Source organism: Salvelinus sp. IW2-2015, linkage group LG30, assembly GCF_002910315.2.
Source record: "Salvelinus sp. IW2-2015 linkage group LG30, ASM291031v2, whole genome shotgun sequence".
Lineage (NCBI taxonomy): Eukaryota > Metazoa > Chordata > Actinopteri > Salmoniformes > Salmonidae > Salvelinus > Salvelinus sp. IW2-2015.
Window position 1 is genome coordinate 19,561,482 of NC_036869.1, and position 17,373 is coordinate 19,578,854.

Here is a 17,373-nt window from a genome sequence, read left to right on the forward strand (position 1 = left end):
ACGCACGCACACACACACACACATTAATCAACAGTACATTTACAGGCACACCGATTAATGAGGACGTACTCAACTAAAACATAATCACAACATCAGTATACCTCCAAATGTACAATAAAAACATACATTGAAAATATAACTGAATCTTCGTGTGACATAAATATATTTAGCCTTTCTTCATTTTAGTTTAACAAGATTCTAGTTATGGAATCTGACGTTTCCTCTCTGTAAAAATCCTTGGGCCATTCTAGTCCTATAACTGGTTATCCATAATCATGTCAAACAACAAGGCAAGCCACAATACATTCTCCAAACTATTCTAGAAAAATCCCCATTCTTTACAATAAAGAGTAAAGTTCTTGAAAAGAGTGACATTCCGGTTACATAAATGTAATCTTAAAATGAAATGCACAAATTTTCACCAAAAATGTTAACAATGTAATTTTATAGCTTTTGCTCTACAACTTGAAATTTGAGAAACATTTTTTTTGTTACATTTGCGTTGTTGAATGTAGCTTAACAAGGAAAGCTGTGATGCATGTCCTTTGCGATATTAGGCTTTTGAATCCAAAAAGCCAATATGAATAATATGATCATAGCCTTGGGTTTTAAATAGTTTGTGGATTTTTTGAAAAACACAATTGTCTTACTTGTAATATCCCAAGTCAGATCAAATGTGAGATTCATCATTCCTGAAAAGACATTGAAATACACACACGGCAAATACAGACGCATGTACATTAGACATACACGCCATGACGTCATAAGTCAGCACTATGACATCATCAACACTGGCTTTGACATCTTCATGCGGTTTGTCTTTTTACTTTGATTGCATCTGGGGGGTTTTCCGTCAAGAATACAAAGGTTAAAATCCACTAGGAAGTTCAATATTCAAAATCCAGGAAACATTGAGCTTCACAGAGAATTAAAAAAACAATAGGGGTAACTAATAATCATGGTGATAATAATAATCTGAGTAAATCTATAGTAAACATAATCATGACTATAAACACACAAACACATATCATAGTTTTAAAAACGTTGTCTGAAAGTTCCATCAATCAATTTTTGTCTTTATCCATTCACAGTTAAAGGGGAGAGCCGAAATACTATACAAAGATTTGAAGTAAATACAATGGTCTCCTTATCCTTTCAATCAAAGTGGAGAGTCCAACCCTTTTAAAAATGGACAGTAACAACCACATCTTCCATCTTATAACCAGATAACTGTGAAACACACACAAAAATAAAAATGTTACTTTTGCAAATGTACAAAAATATGACATGTCCACCTCCACCCCTGCAATGTAAAAAACAATGGTATATGATTGGCTTTTTGTCACACTCAATGTCAACCTCACAAGGGCACAAAGCAGCTTTGCAGAATTGACTCTGTTTTCATCACACTTACAAAATGTGTCTGTCATTTCTGCAGTGTTACACAAACTGTCTCCAATATTGACACAGAAAAATGTAAAAAGCCAACAAAGTACAGATCACAAACACACAAAGAGTTTTCAGAATAGCCCTTGGTGTTTAGCGTCCATTGTTCCCTGTTCTCCCTTTCCAACCTGTCTCCAAATATTGTGAACAGCTGGAGTTTCAGAAACAGTAATAATATGTGGAATTCAGAGAAGACTGTGAGTAGTGTATATTAACTACTGACAAATCCATTTATTACCTCACAATCTGTGGTAAACAGCTCAGAAAGTATCATCAATGGAGCAGGAGCTTGACTATTTTTGGGGATTGTTGTAAGGGACAGACCCATGGGCAAGTATGGCTAAACAAAGCCTTTGCATTAGCCACTCTGTATGGCAGTGTCCCTCAAATTGAACACAACTTCACTGAGCTTTCATTCTCATCTTATGTGGTCAACAGTTTTGTCATCTTTTTTTCTTTCAGGTGGTCTTTATCTCCTTAAAAACAATGACTGACATTGTGTGTCGAATAACAGTGTCAAAGAATTTCTGTGTGACTATAAATGTAACTGGAATCAGCTCCACAGTTTGGAAACTGACCTCAGAGCTGTGAAGGGACTGACCATTGCCGTGGAAATGCTCTTTAGTGACTTATGTCTCTTTGGGAGTGACAGCCGTCACGTCGACCAGCCAGCCAATCAGGCGAGGGTGCAAAGGTGATTCAGCAAAGTGATGTTTGTGTCAAATCATTATAATAATAACTGAGAAAATCCAGCCATAATCAAGAGATGAACTTATACATGACCTTATACAAAATGTCTGCAGACTAAGTTATGGCTGTAGTGTTAGATTGTGGTATCTAGCAACAGTACTCCAAATCTGTCTATTTTCAAGTCTTCCAATCAAAAATTAGGAAAGTGACGATTGGCAACTCAAATGTCCACTCAGTGTCAGCCATTCAGTCATCAGGCTATAGCATATACACACAGAATATACATACTGTCCAACGGGGCTTTATTCTTTTACAAAAAACAAAACAATTTACAGTCTTGTATTTTCTACAAAAGTCAAACAACCATCACATTGTTCTGTACTCCATTGACATCTGTGTCTGTTCAGATTCAAAGACAGGTTTGTTCTCTGTCAGAGCAGCTAGAGGCTTCATGACAAGAAACTCAATAACCATTTAATCATTTTGACCCAAGCAGGATCCACAAGTAAAAGTCATCATGTCCTAGGATCCTTTTTCAATTGCACAAAAAAACTTTTTGAAATTGTTCATTTTTTTCTCTATACATGGCCCTTTTTCTTTCTCCCTCAACAATATGGCTGAATATTCTCTTTCCCAAGAATCAAATCAATGGGCTTCATTCAAAATTCTCTCTAATAATTCAATTTTTCTCTATCATTTCTTTCTATCATTGCCCTTTTCTGTGTTTCCTAGCAACAGGTAACAATGGCATCCACTCTTCTCTCACGTCTTTCCTTCTCTGGTCTTCCAACACACTCATCTGAGGCGGTTGATGGGACGCACTATCCTTCTCTCTCTCTCATCAGCTTGCCCATGTCTCTCTTCTTGTTTCTCCTTCTATTCACCTTTCTCTCCATCATGCCCCAATTGACCTTTCCTTCTTCTCTTCTTTCTGTGTGAACACTTTCAGCTCGAACATTCTCAACGCGACCTTCATCACTCCTTCTCCGTTGTCTCTACTCTCTCACACGGTCACCTCGTTCTTACTAGCCGTTCTCAATGTCTGGCCCCCTCCCCCTCCTCCTCCCCCAGGGATGTATTGGAGTTGTTCAATGGTGTTCTGCCTCTTGGTGGCGAATGCCATCCTCCGTGCGTTGTGGCCCCCGAGGGTCCCCGCCCCGCTCCCTGATCCGTGCCCATGAGGGTCCCCCCAGCTTCCTGCCGGATGGCCCGCCACGCTCATCTCCAGCTCGTGGCCCGATGTGGGGTGGGAGTTCATCTTGATCATGTGATGGCGGTCCAGCGAGGGTGTGACGCAAACGTTCTGCTGTGATTGGGCTTTGTGGCTGAGGCATCCCATGGTCGGGACCCCCATCCCCCCAAAGTCACCCATGCCCCCCATACCGCCCAACCCTGGCATGCCCATCCCCACCATCCTCTCCTCCAGACGGTCGGGCGAGACTAGGAGTCTCTCGTGGGACTTGCGAAGCGTCTGTGAGGTGGAGCTCTTGCTGGTGGTCATAGCCTTGTAGTACTGGTGCTGCTGGTTCTTGGAGAGTCTGGAGAGGGTGTTGCCCTCACCAAGTGCCAGGAGCTGGTCCTGGGACATGACCCTCCGCGGGGGCTTGTCGAAGGCGGGCTGGTACCCCAACGACTGGGCTGGCAGAGGGTAGGGGTTGGGGGTGGATGTGGGCACGTGAATCCGTGGCCGGGAGGAGTGGAAGGGGAGGGTGCCCCTGGCTCCGAGAGTGTAGTCACCGCCCCAGTGGAGGTGGTGCTGGGAGGAGTGGAATGACGGAGGGGCGTTGTTAGGCCGTCGCTTTGATGTGTAGTAGCCAGAGTAGTCGTCCAGCTCTTTCTCTGTTTTTTGGGAGGGGGGGGTTAAGTAAAAAAAAGAAAAAAAGAGGGAGGATGAAAGAAAGAAATGTTGAAATGACAGTTAGTGAAATTCATTTATTATAAGGTGAAAAAAAGTGTTAAACATTTCTCTCCCTTAGAACACCTTCATCTTTAAAGACTTTCCTTGGACTGAGCTCCCTGAGAGCCAATTTAAATGTGACCTTTAGGCAACCGTTACAATCCCCCAATACATCCTTCATATAATCTAGCTTTCAGGGGCACCCGTTTCGAGACAAACAAGCCTTTATCGAAGCCCATTCTATAGACTATAGCAGCCTACATTAAGGCACATCGAAAGGTAATACATCTGACACACATCATCGGCTGCTGCCTCTCGCCTGTTATGCCTTCTTCCACACACACACACACACATATCTCTGGAGCTCTCTCTAGCCACCGCCTCCAGTCGCCTTCCTCCCAGCAGCGGCTGCCACCCAGACATCCAGCCCCCACCCCACTGCCCCTCCCCCACCGCTCCCCTCCTCACCGAGCTTCTTCAGGGAGCTGTAGCGGTTGATCTCAGGTTGCATGGCCGCCTCGTAGGAGGGGGGCAGCTGGGCCAGGTTGTGGAAGGAGTGCGAGAAAGGGGGCTGTGGGTGCAAGTGCAGGCCGGAGCTGTTGTTGTGCTTGCTGGTGAGGAGGGTCCCCGTGGAGGCTAGCTGGGCGTTGTTCATGCGGGGCACGCGCTCTGGAAGAGGAAGACATAGGGGAGCATTAACCAGGGACCTAACACATACAGTATATAGGTCTACAATTAGATTGACATGTTAACATAATATATATGAGTACATTAACCAGGGACCTAACACATACATTATATAGGGCTACATTTAGAATGACATGTTAAAATAATATATATGAGTACATTAGTTAAGGACCTAACACATACAGTATATAGGGCTACATTTAGATTGACATGTTAACATAATATATATGAGTATATATTAAGGACCTAACATACAGTTCCTTCGGAAAGTATTCAGACCCTTTGACATTTTCCCTATTATGTTACGTTAGAGCCTTGTTCTAAAATAGATCAAATAAACTCCTCAGCAATCTACACACAATATGCCATAATGACAAAGCAAAAACAGGTTTAGAAAGGTTTGATATTTATTAAGAAAAAAAAACAACAGAAATACCTTATTTACATAAGTATTCAGACCCTTTGCTATGAGACTCGAAGTTGAGCTCAGGTGCATCCTGTTCCCATTGATCATCCTTGAGATGTTTCTACAACTTGATTGGAGTCCACTTGTGGTAAATTGAATTGAATGGACATTATTTGGAAAGGCCTGATTGGTGGAGTGCTGCAGAGATGGTTGTCCTTCTGGAAGGTTCTCCCATCTCCACAGAGGAACTCTAGAGCTCTGTCAGAGTGACCATTGGGTTCTTGGTCATCTCCCTGACCAAGGCCCTTCTCCCCTGATTGCTCAGTTTGGCCGGGCGGCCAGCTTTAGGAAGAGTCTTGGTGGTTCCAAACTTCTTCCATTTAACAATTATGGAGGCCACTGTGTTCTTGGAGACTTTCAATGCTGCAGAAATGTTTTGGTACCTTTTCCCAGATCTGTGCCTTGACACAATCCTGTCTCGGAGCTCTATGGACAATTCCTTCATCCTCATGGCTTGGTTTTTGCTCTGACATGCAGTGTCAACTGTGGGACCTTATATAGACAGGTGTGTGTCATTCCAAATCATGTCCAATCAATTTAATTTACCACAGGTGGACTCCAATCAATGGAAACAGGATGCACCTGAGCTCAATTTCGAGTCTCATTGCAAAGGGTCTGAATACTTACGTAAATAAGGTATTTCTGTTTTTTATATGAAATAAATTAGCAAAAATTTCTCAACCTGTTTTCACTTTGTCATTATGGAGTATTGTGTGTAGATTGCTGAGGATTTTTTATTTTAATTTAATCCATTTTAGAATAATGCTGTAACGTAGCAAAATGTGGATAAAGTCAAGGGATTTGAATACTTTCCAAAGGCACTGTATATATGAGTACATTTACAAGGACCTAACACACATAAGGTAGGTAGCTACATTAATAATGGGCCAACATGTATAAGTACATTTAAAATGGCCTTACATTTAAAGATACATATACAATTGACGAAACGTGCCAATTCCTCAAAAATTATTAGTCTTAAGAAATTGCTGCCAATTTGTCATTTGTACGTTTTCAAGTCATTCTAGGATGACTATTACAAAGGTCCCTTGAGATAATATATAAAACAAGCCAAGATGATTGTCTGACACTTTGGTCATTGACCATGTACAATAATGGGCAATGACAGCCAATAATGTCTTTATAACCACTGAGCGAGCACACGGGAGACATTGACCACTGTGGAGTAACAGGCTTCGTTCGGTAAGTGCAGTAACACACTGACTTCACTCAAGCCCAGGCCCACAGTGTAAGTAAGCACGCTTACAATACAAACAGATACAGTACATAGTGCATGCTGAGACACTTACGAGGGTGACACACAGAATGAGTGGGAGTAGTGAAACGGCGACTGTGTTAAGAAAACAGCGACTGTGCTAAGGAAACACACCCAATGGTACATATACAACACCAGACAGACGTTTCATGAGGCCAACTCACACACCCGCCGGCTGTGTTAGCTAGTTCGGCTTACCCTTAGCAGCTGAGTGTTTGGGACTGGAACCAGACACCTGGATAAAATTGTGGTGCAAGTTGCCAACTGCAAGAGAGCACAGCGAACACTGATGGTACTGCCACTCGTATGCGTGTGTGGTGGTGTGTGTGCTGTGGGATTACATGACCGTGTTTAAGAGTGCGAGTATGTTGAACGTGACCCCATACAGTCAGCATTACTAGGCTATTGCATCCACCACCGCTGTCAACCATCATCACTGTAATGGTTCATATATCTGAAAACAGGCTAAAACAGGCTATTACTATTTCAACGTAATAGCAGTGTTATAAGAGTGTTATTATACTAACAGTGTTATAACATTGTCATTACAGTGTTGTTATTGTCCCATGCTTTCTGTGGCGTCACTCACTGCGGTTGTCTTTGCTCTGGAGCACCGGGGTGTAAAGGTTCTTGGGGGGACGACCGAGGATGTCGCCGGTGGTGTTGTTCCTCTCCCCCATTTGGACTGGGCTGGCCTGACTCCGCAGGCTGTCCACCAGGGCTCTGGGAGAAAGAGGAGAGAAGAGAGGAGGGGAATGGAAAATCATAGACAAGGGCGAGACAGTAGAATAAAAGATGTAGCATTCAATTTAGTTTACCACCAATGTAAATGTGTTACTTGTTCATTGATTGTGGTTCAGTTTCATCACCCCTTTGGTCTGTGGCTTGTGACCTGCTTCGCAGTAATGTGCTGAATTTAAGACTACAACCCACTGACAGATCCACATACACCCATATGGTCATTTTCAGACACTGCTTACTGATCTTCTATTCAAAGACACTTCTCCATTCTTTTCTCACCTGGGCATGTTGATGTCTCTGTTCCGGGGTCGTCGGGATATCTTGTGGAAGGCCACCTTGATGCCCACTGCCACCACTAGGGTAAAGGAGATCACCCCGCCAATCACGTACGCCGTGCTGTTGCTCTGCTGCTGCAGCTGCTCTGAGTCTGGGTCCCCCCGGTTCCCCGGGGGCGGGGTGTTCGTCGGCGGTGTGTCGAGCCACCCGGGTGAGTTGTAGTTGTTGCACGACTCCTGGTCCAGGCGGCTACGCTGGTGGTCACAACAGTAGCGGTAGTGGCAGGTGCCACAGCAGTAGATGTAGGTCCCCTTGGAGCAGTTGAACGTGTTGTCCAACTGGCCCATGACGTCGTAGTAGGCCCGGCACACGTCCACATCCACCAGGCGCCGGGGAGGTGGCGCTACCTGGGCGGCCCCCAGCGGAGGTTTGAGGGCGTCAGCTGCCGTCATGTTCTGGGGGAGCTTGATTTGGGGGAGGGGCTTTGGGAGCGTTTCGGGTTCTTTCGGCTCACTGTCCTGAGCGTCCTCCATTTCAGCCGCTTTAGGTGCCACCTTTGGCCCCCCCGGGGGCGGCGGCATCGGTTTGTTCCCAAAACCGGTGAGGAGGAACAGGGTGGTGCCGCTGGGGCCGCCGTTGGATGAGCGGCGCTCTGTGGTGATGGTCACGGCGGAAAGGACGAGGCCGGACACAAAGAAAAATATGAGGGAGGTGCTGAACATCCTTTTGTAGGTTCTAGGCCTCATTTTTCAGCGTTTCTGAGCCAATTCAAAAAAGAAAATGCCCGTCAAGAATTCAAATATGAAGGTCCTCCTCTCCTTTCTTCTTTGAATTTCACTTACGTGTTAAGTGTAAAAATATTAAACGCTTACACTCAAGATTTCAGCCTAAATACGGTAAACTAATCCTTTGTTAGTGCTTCCATGTGCGTTACATACACTAGTGTGGAGGTTTTCACTTAGTTGAGGGATTTCTTTTGCTTGTTCAAGCAATACGTGTGGCATGTCACTTGTATGTATTTATGTAAACATATCTCTCAAGCTCTCAATACAAATCTATTATTGTGCGTAAGCAGCTTCATGTAAACTCTGAGGTTCTATATTTCTATGTTTTAGGCCTATATTATGGCTATACTTGTGAAAGGACTATTTGAAGTTTGTCTCGACAACTTCAACTTAGCACACAAAAACAAAACAGAATGATAAGGATGCTGGAAAATGTACAGATTGTAAACACCAGTCAACAAAGTGTTATTTTACGGAATGGTAAGAAAAATGATTGGAGTTTCTTGATAATTGTGTGGTCTCTACTGTGCAGACCTCACTAAAATGGCAAGTGTGGGTTGTCTTTCTTTGTGATAGGCAGTATTGTCTTGTAAACAAAATCAATGTGTAAACGTTTCAAACCCTTCGGAGTCTTTTGAACTCAACTGACCTATGGCACAAAGTTATGAATAATGTAGCTAGCGAATCCTCTTTGAAGGGAAGGTGTACTCTGTAAACATTAAGCGTTGCATGTAACTTTTATTTTAGTACTTTTCACCTACGCTTAATCCTATTATCACTGCAATTGGCACATCAGTTTTCTGTTGTAGGTATTTGACCCATAAAAACCTTTCTGTAACACTTTAGTCAAAATCCATTTCTAGCTCTTTGCGTGAATTGTAAACAATTTTGCTGGCAGCTTTAGGTGTCTGTAATTCATCATATCAATAAATGTGTTTGAACAGATTTGGCACTGTTTATTAACAGTATTAGCTTGCTAGGGAAACTTCTTCTGCACTGAACTTTCTATTTGTTCACAAATAAAAACTCTTTAGGGAAATGAAATAGAGGTTGGGTGGTCAATTGAGGAAATATTATTCGGAGAGATTTTAGATTCTTAATTCGGACTCAAATACAGCGGTTGAAAGGCTACAGGGTTTGCGCTATGAGACAAGGACCAATCACAAAGGCCTGTCACGAGGTCCGGTGAAAGTGGGTACTGCAGAATTGTACCAAGCAGCATATATAGTTTAGACAGACTGGGACCACACAATTCACACCTAACTTAGTGAGAAAAGGAAAACTGAGATATAACACAGTGAGTGATGGACAAAATGAATAAAGGCAGCCGGAGATAGTACAACAATTGTTTGATGAATTAGGAAAATGTGAGAGAGGGAAGGAGGGACGAAATGGGGCTAAGGATCTATGTGCGTTTGATCCCCTTGCGTGAGTGTCTCTGCTCTGAGTTTAACTCGGCCCAACAGAATAGAACGAAGGTGGGCTTGGGCCCGGTTCTGGCAGGACAGCGCGGCTCTGCCCACAGAACAGACATGAAAATGTCTGGATTCATTCGTTCAATGCAGAATATGTGGAGGAAACGTACACTACGAAATGGTCACTTTCCAGCCTAACCTAACCTGGGCTGATGACTACAGATACATAGTAATTGTGACCTAAGAAAGAAACGTAGAACAATCTAATGTAAATAGCTTTATAAGCTATTGTCTTATAAATAAAATGGAAATGGTATCCTAGTATCATATAATCTCTTCACTGTATCCCTGAATGTATGAGCCCACCTATTGTTGAAAGTCAATATATGAGATGTTGTCAGTACAAAGAAATCTTAAACATAGTGAGATGATAGTTCAAAATGTTTGGTCATAGTACGGCAGGTATAATATGGCTTAATTGTTTCTTTAGTAAGTGTTCAAGTTTATCTCTTTTGACAGACAACATCAATACGCTCCGGGGCTGTGTTGCATGTTTCGAGAAAAGAGAACACAAGGGTTTGAATATCATTCGGGTTAAAAGGAAAAGGGGCCTTTTCAAATTGTTTAATGTGGCGTGCCTACATGCGCTGTATGGGAGAATGCTGGAGAGATTCTGACAGAAAATAATAAGGGAAAAAAATCGAGGAGCGATGGATAAGCAAAGGAGCGACAGAATAGCAGCAAGGTCAATTTATCTCGTTATATGTGACTTGTGATGCCCATCAGTCAGTCAAAGCCCAGTTCGATTGATCGCTCTGGGGCCGAGCTGTCAGAGCCCGAGTAAATTTGTGAGTTAGCACTGCTTACCATGTTCCAGCTAATGCACTACAAACAGATGCAGGCCATCCATTAAAGATTTGTTTATAAAGCACTGTGGACCAATAATGCACTATTCATCCAAATCTGAAAGATTATAGGAGCAGAATTTTTTTTTTTTTTTAACACTGACGTCGGAAAAGGAATTTACGTTTAACACCTCTCTACAGGCATTAGGCTAACTCTCCACAATGTGGTTCTAATTACTTTTTAATTGATATGTTTTGCGTTTATGTATGCTATGAGCTTCAATGCTATTTTGATGTAATAGGGATCTGAAATGTGTATTTTATGTGTTAGGGAGACTAATTAAAAATGTGCATTTTGATATTGAATCAGGTATGAATGAAAAATGTGACTTTTTGATAGCTTTGTTGTTGTCAATATTTAGCTTTTTTCTTGGCGCAGTTCGTTTGGCACTGGTTTTGGTCTCTCTTGAAAACAAAACAGGGAACAAAGAAAAACAGTCGGTGCAAATTAAGGTCCAAAATCCCCCCCCCCCCCAAAAAGAAAGAAAACGAAAAAAGGGATGTAGAAAGGCCGTTGTAATTAGCAAACACCCTCTGGATCAAAAACTGGGTAGAACATCCCCCTAGTTGTTCCACCTGGCCAAGACAGGGTAGAACATCCCCCTAGTTGTTCCACCTGGCCAAGAGTGATGATGATGTAATCCAGGTTTGAGGTTCTTTTTGTTCTTTGCCCTTTTCAAATTTCTTCGACTTCTTTACTTCTTTATTTCTCAATTGACACTGCAATAAGAAGAAGAGAGCAAGCTGATCAATGGATGACATTTTCTTAGTCCACAGTTTAGCCAAAATGTTTCTATTCTAGGAGAGTTAGGTACAAGACATACAATAGCACTGGTAATACCAACATTGAACAAGCATACATGATTACTCCTACATAAACAGTTGGCTAATAACTGAAATAAGCAGTAATTAGCAAGTACTAACATTCCCTCTGTTTGGCTAAATCGATTCATATTTCAGATTACCTGATATCCATGGTGTAAAAATGACAATGCATGTTGCATTATTGCATTCATTTAAAACCAACAATTGAATTTATTCTAATCATCATACTGTCAACAAATCTGTAACATAATACGATTCGGAAAAGCTCATCCTTTCACACCAGACCTTGAATATCCCGATCGTAGACACCTGAGAACCATCGTCTCATACATTCCTTTGTCAGATAAGGACCTGCGAGCTCACACGACATTAACATCAACTTTGAGAGAATAGACATGTTTTGACTTCAAGAAAAACAGCTAGATGGGACATGATGATGATGAGAGACACCGTGTGGCTAGTACTGACACCGAGAGACGAGTGTCAGGGGAGAAGATTAGGTCTCGTGGTAAAGACTAGGCCTCGAGAGGAGAGAAAGGAGCGGAAAAGCCACAGATGTGAGCAGAGTGGGGGGGTTGCCCTGAATGGGAGTATCCTGTCGAGATGAGAAGAGGAAAACAGGGAGCAATGCTGGGTCGGGGGCCCTAAAAGTGGAGTCTCTGGTGCTGGAAAGTTAAGGGTGCCTTTCAAATCAGTGACTGCCCTGGGGACCATTTCCATTACGTCTCCTTGATGCAGCAATTAAGAAGCTACTGACGACAGCTGATCTCCTCGAATGTGAAGCTTTCTAGGCAAACACATCGTTTTGACAGACACACCGCTCGGCCTGGCCACAAATAGTGAGATGTTTATGAGTCTGTTCGGGTGCATATGGAACAGAGTATTCCCAACATATATGCTGCCTGAGCATCTGCTGATGCCTGGCCCTGCCGAGCACAGGTCTTAAAGAGACAGTGTAAACGCTGACACACAGCGTGTTAGCTCTACACTGACCCCCCTCGCTCCCACTTCCCTCCCTCCCGCTCTCTCTCTCTCTCTGCCAGTGAGTGGGCTTGAGCAGGCTCTCTCAGAATAGCACTGCAGCATTGAACGAGAGAGGGAAAGAAAGTGAATGAGCAACACTGTCCTCCACTGTTCTCTCTATATACATACATATATATATACATACGTCTATTGTCTTAGCAATGCAACTCGTTGTACAATGGGCTTTGCTTCACCTCTTCTCCTTTCCCAAAGATCTCTCCATCTATCTCACCCTCCTCCCATGATGCTCAGTGTCAGATGTTTGTCCACCTCACTGCTCCATCCGTCCATCCATCACCCAGCCTACCTTTTCTCCCTGTCTTTCTCTGAACTGAAGCATGCTGGTTCTTAATGCAGTGCACTAGGACAGTGAGCCTTTGTAATTAGGTGTCAGCATTCATAGGCCTCCGAAGAAAAGACATCATGAATTATGGAAGCAACGTAATTACCGTAGACCTATTACTGACTCCCTTGATAGTGAACGATAATTACCTTTAATACTGGGAAATGCCATAATATAGTATAACTGCACAATTATTGAACTATTGTGGCTGTGTCTCAATGTGCCATATCATGTAGCATTCATTGAGCTTAGTCTATAGACTATTTGTGGGAGATTATATATGGACAAGACTCCCATAGCTGAGGTTTTGGGCAGCAAACAGGTGACTATGTGACAATGTTGTCAAAGCAAAACCATATCCATTCTAACTTCTGCACATGAGCGACCATGAACATTATAGCACGGTTGGTGTGTCGACATTTGCATTCATGTGGCGTTGTGGTATAGGCCAATTCACACACTTCCATTTTCCATTGATGCTAGGGACTTAATTTATGGGGGAAACGGACAAGACAGACACAAAATGGGAGGGTATGTTATGGTGGTCGAGGCGCAAAGAGCGAGACTTGTTCACGTGCACGTTTCATTGGGCAATGTTGCAGCACTAAACAGTAACAAAATGAAGGAACGTCTTACCTATGTGTCGCTGGCTGTATTCAGAATGGCAATACGATGATGATCCTTATTTAGATGCGGCCGTCAGGCCCGTCACCATGTTTATTTGAAATTAAACTAGGAACAAATATTGCCGCACATCAATTGTTGCAGATTGATGCCAATAAAAGAATGCAAATATGCATTGATCAAAAATGGCCCTACACTACGCTGCATCACAATAAAAGCGCATAGATTGGAGTTCACAGGCGTATGCGCTCGTCTCTTTCAAATTACACCCAAATTGTATGTCTTATGGTCAAAATAATTGTTATATAAATAGGAGAAAATTACTCAATTAATAATTTACTTCCATCCTAAATTGCGAGAATCATGTTATTCTATCAAGTCGAATGAGGTTGTGGAAATCCGTTTCAATCTTTGAAGTTATGCAGAGGAGAAAATGAATCAGATTTTGTTCTTAAAAAGTGTTCAAAAGATAGCTTTACCGGTTGTCTTAGTTGTCCATTCACCAACGTTGGATCTTTGTGATTCCCGGAAAATAATTGACCATGCCTACATTTTCATTGTAAATCCAGGTGAGGATGACATTAATTGGTCTCGAAAGACATTTTTCTCTGAATAGACATATAAAATGGCACAATAATTTAAAAAACGAGAGGGAGCGCGTCTGAAAATATATTTTCTGCTATAATTTAGACCATCACATATTGCAATTTCCTTTTAGCGGTGACTATAATCCTCAATGCGCTCCCCCTTTGCTAAATAGGTTCTACCGCGTTGATGAAATTCGCAAAAAGTGATTGCTTTCACAAAGGTCCGCCACACTAGGTGCTCATTCATTGATTGGCCAATATGGTATTTGTCTACGTTTCCATTTGTTAAGTGTACAAAAGTATCTACCAATCGGTGACACACTTTATTCCCAATGAGATATTTTTCTCCAGGAACCATTGGTTTACAACCAGGGATGGAATGGAATAGTTTAAACGAGAGCAAGAGTGAACACTCAGACACCTTCAAAAGGGCCAATTTGTCTATTCAATGTGCCGAACAAAGCTCATTGCAATTAACAGCGAAATGTTTAACTCCTAAAACACTAGCAGAGTGATTGGGGGAAAATTACACCGCTTTACAGTTTTTCATGTGGAAAAGATGGAGCGGGAAGAGTCTATGATAATGCAGTGACATTAGTTGCCTTGACAACCGTGTCCCTGTATTTCGGCTAATTATTAATTTGATGGAAATTAGTAGATGCTTGTTTCCTTCTTCCCGAGTCATTGCCCCATTCACTAACTTCAAATTGTCACACAAACTATTTCCAAAATCTCTCAGGCATGCCTTCCTCAGTGACATAAATTACAGTACCCTGTGTGCTACATAAAATAGAACCGAACAGAGACGATTAGAAAATAATATGGATCAAAGGCTCCCATAAAGTCCACCATTGGGGAAAGCATTATTATGTGACAGAGGCAGCTATTTCAATCATTGTACCAGAACAGGAGCAGGACTGCATGGTGTCTGGGGCCACACAGATGGTCTTCTATAACATGGCACATGGTGGCTCTTTGAGCCAGGGTTAGTCAACCACTTCTCGCCAGTGATTACTCTGAACGTCAATATATCAATGAATTAACCAAACAGACAATCAATACTGTCTCCAAAAGACTAACAAATATGCAAATAGTCATTTTAACAACAAAGGTAATTGCTGACAGAAAGCTTAGCAAATTGCATCTGATTGAAATGTCCAGAAACTCACTTTTCACTCCATAAAAGCCATTTGAGGACAGGCTAAAAGAGAACCCCTGTGAACCAGCCACAGGAAATGCTCCCCATCTGAACAGGAAATGGAGAATTCTCAGGGATATCTACACAGTCAATGGGCAAGCCCACCCATATGAAGCTGACAGGGTGTTGGTGTTGAGTGACTGCACCTCACTATGACAATGTGTAGACTTCGGGCAATGTGTTACAATGTGTTGTTTAGTAGTATTACTCTTAGATTCAAATAAAGAGACGTGTTTGGCTAGTCCTTGATGGCGTTACAAGAGCCTGTTGGTGGCTATGCCAAAATGATACTGGAATACAGAGTATGTTGGTCGAAAGCGTACTGTAATGGAAGTTAGTAATGGCTGACTTATTACTAATTTCAGGCTTTGGGTCAGGCTTTGAACCCGCCCCCTCCTGACCCAACATCCCCCAAGGGCTCATTTGATTGGGCTATTGCTGCGGAATGTCTTTTTTTTTTATTAGACTGCAATAGTGACAGTCCAAAGTATTACAACATGCTGAATGCATCTTTTGGGGCGTAACTACAAAGCATATGGATGTATACAGTATATGAACCATTGAACAAATTAGTATTAAAGGATCAAATCTAGGTCACATGGAGACAGAGAGCTAACAGCAAGCTCCCAGATGTGACGTGGGAGAGAGTTACGGCATAAGGAGCCTTTCCTTGCCACTTGCGTCACTTCCTCCATTCCACGTCTTGAGGACAAAAGAGAAGTATCGTCATCATCGCTATGCAGGTCTCTCAGTAGTAGACCTGCCAGACCTCTATTCAGTCAACAGAGCAGGATGACTCAAAGTGTCTTCTGGACAGGATGGAGTCGGAGTGCGTCACACACACACACACACACACACACACACAAACACAAACCAACTTCAGATACACAGGGCCAAGCACTCCTGGCTCCCAAACATCTTCAGGCGGTAGTCCATGACCAGGTAAATCATGTCATTCAAACAATAACAAAGCGTTCTACACTGCACTTTGTGGTCCACAGCTGAGGAATGGAGATGCAGAAATGTAACCATTATCATATTCATAGACAAAGCTATTGATGCAAGGACTGACCATGACCATGAGATAAAATGTATAGTTTTAACCATGTTTTGAGGCTATATGCAGTGCATTCGGAAAGTATTCAGACCCCTTCCCTTTTCCCACATTTTGTTACATTCAGCTTTATTCTAAAATGGATTAAATAAATAAAAATCCTCATCAATATACACCTAACACCCCATAATGACAAACAGGAAACAGTTTTTTAAAAATGTTTGCACATTTATTAAAAGTAAAAAACTGAAATACCTTATTTACATAAGTATTCAGATCCTTTGCTATGAGACTTGAAATTTAGCTCAGGTGCATCCTGTTTCCATTGATCATCCTTGATGTTTGTACAACTTTATTGGAGTCCACCTGTGGTAAAGTCAATTGATTGGGAAAGGCACACACCTGTCCATATAAGGTCCCACATTTGACAGTGCATGTCAGAGAAAAAAAACAAGCCATGAGGTTGAAGGAATTGTCCGTAGAGCTCAGAGACAGGATTGTGTCAAGGCAGTGTACAAAAAAAGTGTACAAAAAAATCTGCTGCATTGAAGGCCCCCAAGAACACAGTGGCCTCCATCATTCTTGAATCGGATAAGTTTTGAATCACCAAGACTCTTTCGAGAGCTGGCCGCCCGGCCAAACTGAGCAATCAGGGGAGAAGGGCCTTGGTCAGGGAGGTGACCAAGAACCCGATGGTCACTCTGATAGAGCTCTAGAGTTCCTCTGTGGAGATGGGAGAACCTTCCAGAAGGACAACCACCTCTGCAGGACTAAGCCCGCTTGGAGTTTGCCAAAAGGCACCTAAGGACTCTCAGACCATGGGAAATAAGATTCTATGGTCTGATGAAACCAAGATTGAACTCTTTGTCCTGAACTCTATGGCCAAGCGTCACGTCTGGAGGAAACCTGGCACCATCCCTACGGTGAAGCATGGTGGTGTCAGCATCATGCTGTGGAGATATGTTTTTCAGCGGCAGGGACTGGGAGACTTGTCAGGATCGAAGGAAAGATGAACGGAGCAAAGTACAGAGAGATCCTTGATGAAAACCTGCTCCAGAGTGCTCAGGACCTCAGACTGGGGCTAAGGTTCACCTTCCAACAGAACAACGACCCAAAGCACACAGCCAAGACAACG

The 17,373-nt window shown here is 42.7% G+C and overlaps 1 protein-coding gene across 3 annotated transcripts; it reads right to left on the reverse strand.

Annotated features, from left to right (window-relative positions):
- Window positions 1-350: 350 nt before the first annotated feature.
- Window positions 351-14,156, reverse strand: LOC111955062 (protein shisa-7-like). 3 transcript variants are annotated; one of them, XM_023975115.2, is made up of 6 exons: window positions 13,879-14,156; window positions 7,483-11,304; window positions 7,052-7,185; window positions 6,661-6,726; window positions 4,502-4,702; window positions 351-3,975 (listed from the first exon to the last, which is right to left on the reverse strand). In XM_023975115.2, exons 2-6 carry the CDS (start codon window positions 8,223-8,225, stop codon window positions 3,140-3,142), a joined length of 1,980 nt encoding a protein of 659 aa, XP_023830883.1. In that variant the 5' UTR covers window positions 8,226-11,304; window positions 13,879-14,156; the 3' UTR covers window positions 351-3,139. The 3 variants fall into 3 exon arrangements, with proteins under 3 accessions (XP_023830883.1, XP_070292149.1, XP_023830885.1); XM_070436048.1 differs by having other exon boundaries at window positions 13,412-14,156; XM_023975117.2 differs by lacking the exon at window positions 6,661-6,726.
- Window positions 14,157-17,373: the final 3,217 nt, after the last annotated feature.

What these genes read in the sequence shown, in the direction of transcription:
- LOC111955062 (XM_023975115.2), bottom strand. Translation starts at nt 8,225, where the DNA reads ATGAGGCCTAGAACCTACAAAAGGATGTTCAGCACCTCCCTCATATTT. An exon ending in CCAGAGCAAAGACAACCGCA is followed by an intron (nt 6,727 to 7,051) that starts GTGAGTGACGCC and finishes GCTCTCTTGCAG; the next exon opens with TTGGCAACTTGCACCACAAT. An exon ending in CAGCTCCCTGAAGAAGCTCG is followed by an intron (nt 3,976 to 4,501) that starts GTGAGGAGGGGA and finishes CCCAAAAAACAG; the next exon opens with AGAAAGAGCTGGACGACTAC.